Source organism: Drosophila sulfurigaster, chromosome 3 (genome assembly GCF_023558435.1).
Source record: "Drosophila sulfurigaster albostrigata strain 15112-1811.04 chromosome 3, ASM2355843v2, whole genome shotgun sequence".
In the NCBI taxonomy this organism is placed as follows: domain Eukaryota; kingdom Metazoa; phylum Arthropoda; class Insecta; order Diptera; family Drosophilidae; genus Drosophila; species Drosophila sulfurigaster.
The window spans coordinates 50679549-50692035 of NC_084883.1; the positions used below are offsets into that span (position 1 = coordinate 50679549).

At 44.1% G+C, this 12487-nt stretch overlaps 2 protein-coding genes across 5 annotated transcripts; both read left to right on the forward strand.

Moving 5' to 3' along the window:
- Positions 1-142: 142 nt before the first annotated feature.
- Positions 143-8924, forward strand: LOC133843785 (neurotrophin 1). 4 transcript variants are annotated; one of them, XM_062277475.1, is made up of 7 exons: positions 143-646; positions 3854-4361; positions 4423-5357; positions 5647-5778; positions 5834-5980; positions 6936-7551; positions 7640-8256. In XM_062277475.1, the coding sequence occupies exons 2-7, from the start codon at positions 3909-3911 to the stop codon at positions 8111-8113; spliced, it is 2757 nt and encodes a 918-aa protein (XP_062133459.1). In that variant the 5' UTR covers positions 143-646; positions 3854-3908; the 3' UTR covers positions 8114-8256. The 4 variants fall into 4 exon arrangements, with proteins under 4 accessions (XP_062133459.1, XP_062133460.1, XP_062133456.1 ...); XM_062277476.1 differs by having other exon boundaries at positions 7643-8256; XM_062277472.1 differs by having other exon boundaries at positions 6936-8924.
- Positions 8925-10201: 1277 nt separating this feature from the next.
- On the forward strand, positions 10202-12056 carry LOC133842657 (uncharacterized). The gene has a single exon (XM_062275853.1). The coding sequence runs from the start codon at positions 10351-10353 to the stop codon at positions 11965-11967; it is 1617 nt and encodes a 538-aa protein (XP_062131837.1). The 5' UTR covers positions 10202-10350; the 3' UTR covers positions 11968-12056.
- The last annotated feature ends 431 nt before the right edge of the window (positions 12057-12487 follow it).

The following is a 12487-nucleotide window of genomic DNA, read 5'->3' on the forward strand; positions in this document are numbered from 1 at the left end:
AACAGAACCAGCCAACAGCGACGCCAGCAGTTGGCCGTGGCAGTGGCAGTGGCAGTGGCGGTGGCAGCAACCGTGGCAGAGGCAGAGACTGAGGCAGTAACTGCTCTGTCAGCGGTTACAGCAAACAACAGTCTGCGGCGAGTGTTGAAAGCGTTAAGACGTGCTAGCGGCTGCTGTGCACGATTGTGAACCAAGTTACAGTTTGAAGACAGAGTGCTCTGAAGTGCTCTACTCTCTACCAGTTCGACAGCGGCAGAAGTATGTGATTGTGATTGTGTGTGTGTGTGTGTTGAATAAAGAAAGAAAAATCTCTTAGCAGAAGCTGCAAATTAAGGCGCGTGTGAAATCTGTGAAAATTTGCATTTGCCTTTGCGCTTTGCGTTTTGCGTTTAAAACAAATTCAAGCAAGAAGTAGAAGCAAAGAAGCTTAACAAAAGTGGCAGACATAAAAAGTGAAAATTAGCCGCTAAAAAGTGGAGTGTTGATTCTCGTTGATCGCGCGAACAGGAAATAAACGGGCCACACCAGAGCAGCGCTTAACATATATAAACTGGCCGCTTACGCTGAGATCGATTCAGATTCAGATACAGATATTTTGAGGCGCAGATACTGAGACTGGGAGATTGAGCTGCGAAGTCTAAACGAGGTGATTTCTTGGCAGCCTCGTTTAATAAATTAATCATAAGACGAAAATCGAAAATGGAATCTTAAAATGCTTCGCTTTTTATTTGTTTTTTTTTGGTTCGGTTTTTTGTTAGCCAAATATGTGAAATGGAAACAACTTTCTAAAAGAAACAGAAACAACAACAACAACAACAATGACGACGACGCACCAAAATTTGAATTCTTTTTTTTATATGTTTTTTTTTATTCTTTACGCCCGAGGAAATTGTGTCAACTTGCTAAGGTATGCGTGCGTGCGTTTGTGTTGTTATTGCTGTTGCTGTTGTTGTTGTTGTTTTGGGTCTTTTACTTGTTGCTCACCTAATGTGTCAAGTTCGTTGCCTAAGTCTTTCGTTTAGGGCCGGCAAATTGAATTTGTCAGCACGCGTCTTTAATATTTGAATGTGCTTTTTAATGGAGTGACAGCTCACACAGATCTCCGATCTTAAGCTGTCTAGGTCGCTCTGCGGGTTCTGCGTTTACTAGGTTAGTCGGTTAGTTGTTGTTGTTGCTGTTCTTGCTGTTCTTGTTGTTCTTGTTGTGGTTGCCACAGCTTGGTGTCTGCTTAGAGGATTCTGGCGACTTTCTTGCTGCGGTTTGTTGGCTGTTTCTCTCATTGCAGCGCTTAATTTGCCACTTTGTATCGCTGTTGTTGCTGTTGTTGTTGTTGTTGCTGGTACTGTTACGGCTTGCTGTGTTTTTCGACTGGCCCCGTTTCGGTGGCAACGCACGCGAATTATAAGCTAATTAAAGCTTGCCAAAGAATTTCCAGTGAAATTGCATTCAACATCGCCATTCGCATTCGCATTGGCAATGGTAATGGCAAAATGCATTAGCAGCTGCTGCAACATCTCTATCATCTCAGCAATTTAAATACTCACGAGCAACATATTCACTTTTACTCCGACCGATGGGGCGCCCACACGCCTGGGAACCAAATGCCTGTTGGGGGGAATTTAACTGCACCCTATTGGATTAATTTGATTTATGTATGGCATCATGGCATCATCAGCAACATCATTGCCATCACTTTCCCAGTGCCATATGCAAACAAAAAGAAGATGGTGAAGACACCCCACACACACACACACAAAACCAGAAGCGATGAGGTCTTTCTCTCTGGCCATTAAACATGACCAATGCCAATGCCATTGCCATTGCCATGCCAATTGGCTCTTTGTGTGTGCAGGTGTGCAAAATAAATTAAAGAGTTTGGCGCACGAAAACATGCTGCGAAGATGCACACAAATCTCAGCTCGTTGGCAGCTCGGGGGCGTCCTGTGGCTGCAACCTGAAGATGTGCCATAAGTTTTTATTTGCAAATCGTTATTTAGTTTCTTGGTTTTTGTATTTGCTGGCCTTGTGACTTGTTTCGGCAACAGGCTCCTGGCAAGCGCTAATGTCGCTTGTTGCCTTTTCTAAACTGTCAACCAGTCGATAGATAAAGCACACCGTCGTCGTCGCCAAAGTTTTCACTTTTCAACTGCGCTAAAGGTCAGCGCAGCGTCTCCATCTCCATCTGCGAACACGATTGCCGCAGCTGCAGGCTGATGGTAACTTGTAGGCGATGCCTTAAGGAGCTGCTAGCTAACTGGCTGCCAATCTGTTCGCCTGCCTGCAGTTAGCATTTTGAATTTGTCAGCTCCGGCTCCCAGGCCAGCGGCATCCATTCATTGATGCGGCACTTTCGAATGCATTCCATGGGGGCGCCATGCCATTGTGTGCCAAGGAATCATAGTAGACGAAGGTTAACCCAGGTCAGGCTCAAGACTGGCTTAGCAGGCAGGAAATTATTTATGTTGTTTAGCAACAGTAGCTACAGTTTATTCACCTCAAAAGTGCAATAAGTAATCAGTTTGCTACACTCTGAGAGTAGCTTCTTCAGTTGATTTTTCTATGATTAATTGTTGTAGATGTGAATAACATTTGTGAAATTAATGATGTTCAATAATTGCTTATGGTTATCCTTAGCCTTACATTTTAGTATTTTTATTAGGAATTTAAGAAGAGAATTTTGCTTTCTTCTAAAGAAAAACATAAATAAGATAGAAAAATATAAATGAAACAAAAAAAAAATTGAATTCTGCAATCAGTTTTAATTCTAAAGAGAAAATATGGAGAATTCTTTAGTTTCTATTCTAATGAAAAATATGCAGGATTCTCATCTTAAATGAATTAATGATTTATTGTGCTTAAATATTTAAGTAAATTGTTTAGTTGAATATATTTTATGATAATATATTAAGCCGGTAAATAAATGGACAAACAAAAATCTTATGGGTAGTCTCTCTATTTAACTACACCTTCTTGTAGTTCCATTTAACAAATTTCGAATATGTAGAGGGCTCTAATGTAATGTAATGTGTAATGCTATCATAATTTGACGTTGTCTGCTTTTTGATGCCTAGATCAAAGCTTACATGGCTTGTCTGATTTATGACTGTTGACTGCATCAACGCTGGCAGCCAAGCAACTGTGGCAGCAACAAGTAAAATAACACTAACAACGACACTTATGAGTTGTTTTGGTGCTTCACGCCTTGTTGAGCACGCGAGAAGACGATGATGATAGCCGCAAATGTGGCTCTATGGCAATGGCAATGGTAATGGCGATTACCTAAAGCCAAAGCCAACACCAAAGCTAAGGCTGAAGCCGAAGTTGCAGTTGGCAGGAGCTGCTGTAATAGCCACAACCATGACTTGATTATGATTATGGCTACATGGCTATGACGCTGACACCGCATTTGCCATGCTGATGATGCAGTGGCTCAGTTCATTCGGTTGTTGGACGTGTTGCGTTGCGTTGCGTTGCGATGCCATGCTTACGCTTTTATTACAATTGTTAATGGCTTTTACTTTCGGTGGAAAGGCGAACGACAACAACAAATTCAAAATCTAAGGCAATGAAAGCAAAAGTTCGTTGCCTAAGTCTTTCGTTTAGAATGCGCGTTGTCGAAAGCGTGCGACGCATAACCACAAATTGTTCGAGTGTGTGTGAGTGTGTGCTTTGTTTTATGATTTCTTTATTTCCATTATTGCTGCTGACTCTACTATTAGTATTGTTGCTGTGTTAATCTTTTATTTGGTTTTTGTTTTGGTTATTTTTTTGTGTTTTGTTTGTGGAATTTAATTTCGTTATAATAACTGCAATCTGACCGCCCATTTTCTCATCAACTTTCGTTTGCTTGCAGCTTTGTCGCCGTCGTCACCTCCAACAAAAAACCAAAAACACTAAATAAAACGAAAATGAAAGCTGGCCGCGCATTTGGTTGCCTCTTCTGGGCGTTACTCTATTGTGTGCTATATTTGGATTTGACCAACGCCAGCGAGGATGAGCTTCTCGACTTTGACTTTGCCGACGCCAAAGATATGGACACTGCTGCAGCCATCGATGATTGGCAGCTGGAGGATGAACAGCAGGCACAGCAGACCGAAAAGAAACTCGAGGATAATATGCTAGACTTTAGTGTGGATCTTGATGAACCAGAACCGGAAAAGCAACTGCCTCCATTCGACTGGCGTGAGAAAGTTTTGCGGACTGCTTTGGCCAAAGCCTTGACGGATCGCGTGCTACGCCAGAAGTTTGCTGAAGTGATGCCTATATTGCGTGTGCTCTCCTCGCAGCAGCGTTTAGCACTCTCAGCGCTTATCTCGGCCCAAATGAATGCCAAGCAGGGACATGAACTCAGACTAGAGCAGGTAAGAAGAGGAGGCAGTTTAAACTGTTTATTCGTTATACATTTTCTTACCTGTATTTCAGGTGCGCATGATGTTTGGCGATGACAAGAAACTGCTGCTGCCCATTGTCTTTGATCTGGCCAATCTGGTCAAGAGTTCGGCACGCAAGTACATACAACTGGGCAGCGATTTGGCAGCTGCTGCCTTGCGACACACGCCGTTGCAGAAGCGCAAGGATGTACTGACTGTGGAGGAGACGCAACAGGATGACAGCGTGGGCACCATTGATATGGGCACAAAACACGATCAGGATGATGTTGATTCGATAGAGGACTTCTTTGATGAAATGCAATCGGAGATGCTCGATCCACAGTTGATCAACGAGGCGCTGCAGGCAACGCCTGCCACATTAACCAAACCTTCTCAAAGTGCAGACAATAATGCCACCAACTCAAGCGCTAAACGTGTGCGTCGTGCAGCCAACGAATTTGTGCACAAGCTAACACGTTCTGTGCCCATTTCGGTGTCGGAACAGCAGCTGATGGGCGGTGCAGCTGGTCGCACCATCAAACTGAACACAACCGCTTTTCAGCAGCCGCCCATTGGACAACCCGCCAGCAGCCAGCCCACCATCGCTTCGGAAACAGTGACCAGCACAACGTTGAGCTACGAGGAGATAGAGGATCTCGCTTTTGCTGGACTGAATGGCACCGAAGTGCCGTTGATTGCTGCCGATGAGCGCAACTATCAGCTGAACAATGGCAGCAACAGCAGCGTTGAGGAACCGCTGCCCAGCCCTGAGGAGTTGATTGCTGGACCACGTTATCGCTTGAACAGCAATAAGCGACACAGCCAGAAGACAATGCCGCCGATTAAGCGCAAACGTGTGCCCAGCTCGGTGCACAGTCGAGGCAGACCGAAGACGTCGGCTAGTTCGCATAATCCCGTTGTGGTGTCGCACAAGAAGTGCGAGAGATTCACGAACAACATGTGCATACGTGCCGATGATTATCCGCTGTAAGAGATCCACTTAGTTAGTGTTAGGTGGCTTTTTGGGTTGGCCTCCTCCCCACGGTGTTGCTCAGGGTTCCCTCGGTTGTACCTTCTAGTTGATCTTACACCCTAGCTTTAGTTTGTAATCGTAGCGTGAATTTAGCTTAAATAAAACAAAACAACAAAATGTAATTTATTTCACACACAATCCACAATCCTTAAATCTCAATTGCACATGGTTACGGTGGTTCTCAGCTACTAATCCTTTTGGTCCACTAGCCGGCAGCTAAACACTCTCCTACTATTTCATCAGCGAACAGATCATGGGCAGCATTCGACGACACAAGAATGCCATGAGCGCCCTGCTAGCCGAATTCTACGATAAGCCTAATAATAATCTTGAATTTGGCGACGAATTCGATGATTATCTGGTCAACAAGAAGCGGTAAGTGATTGTTTAAGAAATCTAAATCGAATTGATATTTGCTAAACTGTTCTAGGCGTGAGGATGAGGGAAGCGCGGGTGGCATGTGCCAGAGTGTTGTGCGCTATGCTCGTCCACAGAAGGCAAAGGCAGCGTCTGGCGAATGGAAATACATTGTGAACACAGGGCAACACACGCAAACATTGCGTTTAGAGAAATGCAGGTGAGTGTGTTGAAGTTGCAGAAAGGAATATAAACTCAGACTTATTTTTAGCGATTTCTAAATACATAATTAAATTTGATTGATATAGTTTTAGTTCATCTTCACTTACTTTTGTTATTCAAAATTATTTTCAAATACATTTCTGCTTTACCCACATTTGCTATAATTTTGACCACTTCTAAAAATAATCACTTTATTTTGCAAAAAAAAAAGTAAATCACTTTTCTATTTTTAGTTCAGTGGGTTATTAGTGAAGCTATCAATCATGAGCATAATTAGTTTTGGTTTCGTTTCACATACTTATGGAATTTTGTACTGTTAGGCTGTTGAGACATACGCAGCCAATTAATTTAGCTGTCGTAGTTGCTAATTTGATAATAAATACGAAGCGAAACTTAGACGGCCGCAACTAAAAATTTCGTGTGAAACAACAATACATTAATATGTATTAATAATAGCAAATTGTTTCGTTCAATGAACCGTGACTTTTCAATAAGGAAGTGTTTTTTTCTTTGCATACTGAATTCATGGAAATCGTAATTTTTTTTCTAGGTAATCAACAGATGTTTATAGCTTCTCAAGTAGTAGCAAATTACTTCGCTTAATGAACTGTGTGTTCCTCTATTTAAACTTAAATAAAGTGTTCCTATTTACTACTGTAAACTGTCCTCACGTTGTACTACAAACTGTTCCTACTTTGTACATTAAACTGATTCCACTTTGTACTTTAAATGTCTCCCAATAACTTTATACCACTTTGTGCAGCAAACTGTTCCCACTTCAAACATCAAATTGCTCACAATTTGTACTTTAAACTGTTCCTACTTCATACATTAAATTGTTCCCACTTTGTACATTAACATCAACTTCTAACTATTCCTACTTTGTACATCATTAAAATGGTACATACTATTATTGTACAAACTGTTCTCACTCTTTTCTTTCTCTTCCCCAGCAACCCAGGTGAAAGCTGCTCGTACCTCGCTCAATCGTATCGCTCACACTGCTCCCAGGTCTACAACTATCATCGCCTGCTCAGTTGGGACAAAGTGCGTGGACTGCATGTGGATATATTCAAGGTGCCCACATGCTGCTCCTGCCAGGTGGATGGCTATCGCCAGCAATTCCCACCGCTTGCCTCCATACAATCCAAAGACTATACGCCGATTAGCAACTATAAGCTAGACAATGGCAACAACAATGGCTACAGCACCATAAACGAAGAGGATCTGGACTACAACGACGAGAGCGATGAGGATGAGCTGGGCTCGAGTTATTCGCCTTACGGAAATCGGGACAACAATGAGTTGAGCTATTTGGGCAGCAAGAAGGTTCGTTCCAAGGTGCCAGCGCCATCAAGTGTTGGTCCCTATCTCAGTCCACCCGATGATGAGGATCAATATGGAAGCTATAAGAGTCACAAGAGCAGCAGCAGTTCGAGCGTTTATGGTACGAGTTCCAGTTCGAAAAAGTATTACAACCAGCTAAGCCGCCGGCGGCCGCAGCACAATGAGCCGCGAGTGGATGTCGATTTGGATCTGTCGCCGAGCGAGACACAGGCCGAACAAGAGGTAAACGTATTTGGCCCACCGCTGGCTGGGGAACAGCAGCGCGTGCCCCTCAAGCGCAAGCGTATTTATACCTCAAACACTCATACAGCAGCCGCATCAACTGGAGCAGCAGCAGCATCAGGAGGAGCTCCACCATCATCAGCTAGACTACGCATTCCAATTTCCCAGCAACCACAGAGCACAGCAGCCACCAGCAGTCTACCAGCCCGAACAGGAACCGCCGCAATTGCCACACTCGGCGTCAGTATCAGTGCTGCCCCCCATGCCCACCAAACAGCAGAAGCAGCAGCGTCAGGAGCATCCGTTGCTCCATCCGGCACAGCTGCGACATCTAACGTTGCCTTCGGTGCGGGTCAACAGCGCTACTACACAAGCAGCAAGTCGAGACCACGATACTATGCGCCCGTCACGACGACGACCGATACCGCTCCCGCTCCCTCAGCGTTCCCAGCCAGCTCAGCGACGCCACTACCGACCACATTCTATCAGCAGAAGCAGAAGCAGCAGCAGCAGCAACAGCAACATCAGCAATCGACGGCATTACCACAGCCACCACATGTGAACTCGATCTATGGCGAGAATGGGATTGGGAATGGGAATGGGAACGGTACTCGGCGCATCAATTACAGCTATCATCCTATCATTGATTTCTTCGAGAAGAACCGACGCGCCGAGGCAGCAGCAACAGCAGCAGTGCAACCAACACAGGCAACACACGAACATGACTACGAGGTGGAGGAATCACGCCGGATCGAGCAACGTTATCCGCCAGCTTCGGTGGGCATGGGTGGCATCTATCAGCATGCGATACCCACTCCGCACGAGCGTAGAATAGGCTTCGGAGCGGGTATGGGAGCGGGAGCTGGTGGTGCTGCTGCAGCGGGTGGTGTTGGCGGTGCTGGAAACTATGGCTTTGCCAATGACAATGCATGGCAACCGCTGGTTGTGGACCACTAACCAATTAAGTCGCATGTAACCAAGTCCAAAATACAATCCTCCTTCCTATACAAACAATAACATGCCGCCAAACACATCTCGTATTAACCAGCGTCAAGTGTCGTTTTTCGTTGTGGTCTCTACTGATGCCTTAGTTTTTACACTATTTATAGTTATTGCCGATCCTGTTTTGCCGAGAACTAAACACCTAAAATTTTCTAGTTATTGCAACTGAATGACGTAAAATTGCTAATCGCATCTAACTTAATGTTTAACTGCATCTAATTAATTACCTATTTATTTATTTATTTAATTATTTATTTACTTGTAGTGCGTAGCAAAGTGACACAACCTATTTGGGGTTGTGTACTGGACAGTTATCGCTAGGGTTTTAGTAATAATACAAAAAATAAATTATTAAAATACAAATACGTGGTTTTATTGCAACAGAAAAACTCTTTTTTACTTTTATTTTGAAATAAAAATGAAGTAAAAAATACTTTTTCTTAATATTTTTTTACTTTGCAGTAAATGAAAATAAATCAATGAACTGCTGTAAAAATTATAGTTTGGTTGTGTGCTTGCAGTAAAATATATATATAATTACATTATTGCAAATATTTGATAATAAAAATAATATAACGTTATTTAGTTTTCTACCTGTCGCACTGCTATTTCAAAGTTCAAAATCCTATTATTTTTTATTTCACTTCGAGTAAATAAATCAACGCTTGTGTAGTTAAAATAAATATATTTTTATTTTGACTACTTCTTTTAGTAGTTTCATAATATTTATCGTTAAAATTAATAGTTTGATTTTATGTCTTCGTAATTCAACTGCAACTGCGATTGCATTTCATGTTTCGTTTCATTTCCATCGTTCCGTGTACAGCTTTGTCAACGCACTTATAAATTTCGTTGCATCTTTTAGGCGCTCATCGAAAATCATTTTTAATGCGCACAAGATAATTGAATTTGCGTAGACGATGATTTAATTTCAAAGGTGTGCATCATAAATAAGCTTTATTACCGTATTTAAATCGGTTTAGGCTTTCTCTTATACGACGATATATTCATCTTTCTTATTAATGGCTTTGGCTTAGTTCAAGTTGAGGGTCAGGCGAAAGACACGCGGCCAAAAGGCAACAGCGGCAGCCGCTTACTAATGAGATGTGTGCGCGTATAAAAAACGCAATAAAAACATAAATAGAAACATTGGGAAAATTAATTTCAAACGAGTTTTGAGCTGCCGCTGCTGCCTCGGAAAGTTGCAGATAAGTTTTAGGTTTTTGTTGCTGAAATGTGCCAAACTTGAGAGAGGTGTTTGGCTGTTTGGTGTTTGCATATGCAAAGTGGGTTTCTAAAGCGAAACGGACTCGTGCCATTTGAGATAACACAGCGCTGCGGCGACAGTGGCAGCACTGTCTTTGACCGGTTATAACATTGAATTCAACAATTGTTGCAACTTGCAACGTCACTTGCCAGTTTCGCTTTCATTGCTGCCGCACGAAGTTGCAGCGCAGACGAAGTTGACGATGATGATGATGACGACGACGAAAGACTCAAGTTGACTGGGAGTCGAAGCGAGGCGCAGTAAAAGACAACGCGTCATGGCTGGAGAAGGAGAAATGAGACGGAGCAAAGAAAATGGCCAAAAGCACCAATCAAACTGGAAAATTGGAAAAACGTTGTGCAAATTTTATAAAGGCGCAATGATACAGCCAATGCATCGCAGTTGTAGAGCAACCGTCGATTGTTGTGTGCTGTTGTGCTGTGCACGCGAAAGTGAAAAGTCGGATAAAACCATTGTGGCCTTGAGAAGTGAGAGTAAAAGTGCAATAAAAACAGAAAAACCCATTCAAAATGCCACCACAAAGGAGCTGTATGTTCAGTCTCCTGTGCCTGCTGCTGTTGCTGCAGCGCAGTTTAAGCATTAGGATTGAGGATAAATCGAGAAGTTCGAGTAGAGCAACAAGTAGAGGAACCTCAACAACCAGCAGCACCACCAGCACAGCGACCCCGCCAGTTTATCGCGTGTCTCGCCCGGAGCCAAAGCAACCAGCGAAGCGTGTGCCACCGCATCTGCAGGATGTGCGACCTGGCTATGTGGACGACGATGCTGGCGATGTGATACGCATTATTGAGCCACCAGCTCATTTTCAAGAGCTGAAGCGCTTGCGTCAGCGTCAATCACAGCGCAATGCACCACAAAAAGCTGTGGTCTGGGAGCAGCCACGCAAGCTGAGCACAAATCGACAGCCGAGACCCAAGTTGCAGCAGACGCAGCCACACTCTCAAATACAACCTCATGGACAGCCTCACTTACAACCTCTTTCACAGTCAAAATCACAAGCGCACAATGGTGATCTGTTGACGCAGGAGGCGCAGTTTGCACCGCAGATTGTGAACAACCTGCAGCTGCCCATGGAGATACTCGCCTCGGTGCGCAAGACTGAACGCATCTTGCAGCGTCAGCGACAGAAGTTGCCACTTGTGCGACAGCGTCACATACAACGACAATCGCACACGATGATTGCACAGAAATCGCTGGAACAACAACTCTATCAACGCGGACAACAGCAGCGTTTGCGTGCAGTGTTGAATGATGATCACAAGCGCAGCAAACGCGTGAAGCGAGAAGCGAATCCTGCGGGTTATGATGTGGCACAGGGACTGAAGCTGGTGGCGCATATTGGGGAGCTGCTGAACAGTGCATCGCAGTATCTGCCCGATGAGTTGGAACCAAATGAGCTGACACCCCAGGCATCGCCATTGACAGCAGCTTTGGAGTCCATAGAGTCGCAGAGCTGTGGAAATTCAACGAAGTGCGACAGTCGACGACGTCGCCAGCGACCGTTCAAGTTGCAGGGGTCGAAAAAGACAGCTGCGAGGGGGCGTAACTTCCGCCATGAGGCAAGCACAACAACGACAACAACAACAACAGCAAAGTCAACAGCAACTTCCACTTCAACTACTTCCGCAACTCCGTTGGCCAGTCGTCTGGTAAATTCACGTAAATCACCAAATAACCGCAATCAACAGCAACAGCAACAACAACAACTGCAGCTGCCCGCTTCTCCTCGCAGCGATGATACTGTGCTCTACGCGGATGTTATGTCGAATATTCGTAATTTGTGGCAGGAGCATGATTATGATCATGATCTTAGTCTCAGTCTTGCCCCACAGTTCGTTGCACCCGAACAGGTGGCCAACAACAGCGACTATCGTGCGTTGCAAGTCTATTTGCGTGAGCTGGATGAAATCTCCAAGCGATTGCCCACTGTCGCCTCATTAACGTCGCTGAATCATCAGGAGTTTGCACGTTCGACGCCCTCGCCCAGTTGGTATCTCATTAACAATGAGGGCAAGATCTATGAGACGCATTTGGACAGCGAGACGAAGCCAACGGCTGCTTTGTTTCACACATTTCCCGATATGCCCGAAGACAACGATGCCGTCTTGACGCAGAATCTGGAATAAATAAGTTGTATCAGAAAAAAAAACATATTTATTTACTTGCTTAGTATAAGTCGTATGAAATAAAAACAGAGAAAGAGATTGTTGACTAATTTCATCTAATATTTTTGTGTTCTGGGAGAGACGCGACGCGTTAATGAATCTCTTTTTTTTGGATTCTTGCGGGGCAGCGAAGCATTTAATTTGGCTAATTACAAACAGCCGCCTGACTCACAGCTTGTTCTTGGTTAAAGCGGCAATTTAGATAAGCAAAACAGGCAATTAGTTGTAGCTGCAACCCCCAACAACCATGTTGTTCTCTGAAAGTGCCGAAACCCATTGTCTTGAACCCTGACCCCGCACAATATAAAGATTTGCTGAGAAACTGCGAACGAGACGAGCGCTCAAAACGCAAACATAAACACAGGCCGAGTGCAAAGCCGTCAACAATTAGCAGCAAGTAGATAATGTGGCTATAGAAAGGGAAAACCAGAACGTGTTCTGACCTCGTTACCCACTGCGAGCATCTAAAGACTTACAACAG

Excerpts from the sequence above, each read along its gene's own strand:
- LOC133843785 (XM_062277472.1), top strand. The coding sequence starts at position 3,909 with ATGAAAGCTGGCCGCGCATTTGGTTGCCTCTTCTGGGCGTTACTCTAT. Across the intron at positions 4,362-4,422 it reads ATGAACTCAGACTAGAGCAG|GTGCGCATGATGTTTGGCGA; the intron begins GTAAGAAGAGGA and ends CCTGTATTTCAG. Across the intron at positions 5,779-5,833 it reads TATCTGGTCAACAAGAAGCG|GCGTGAGGATGAGGGAAGCG; the intron begins GTAAGTGATTGT and ends AAACTGTTCTAG.
- LOC133842657 (XM_062275853.1), top strand. The coding sequence starts at position 10,351 with ATGCCACCACAAAGGAGCTGTATGTTCAGTCTCCTGTGCCTGCTGCTG.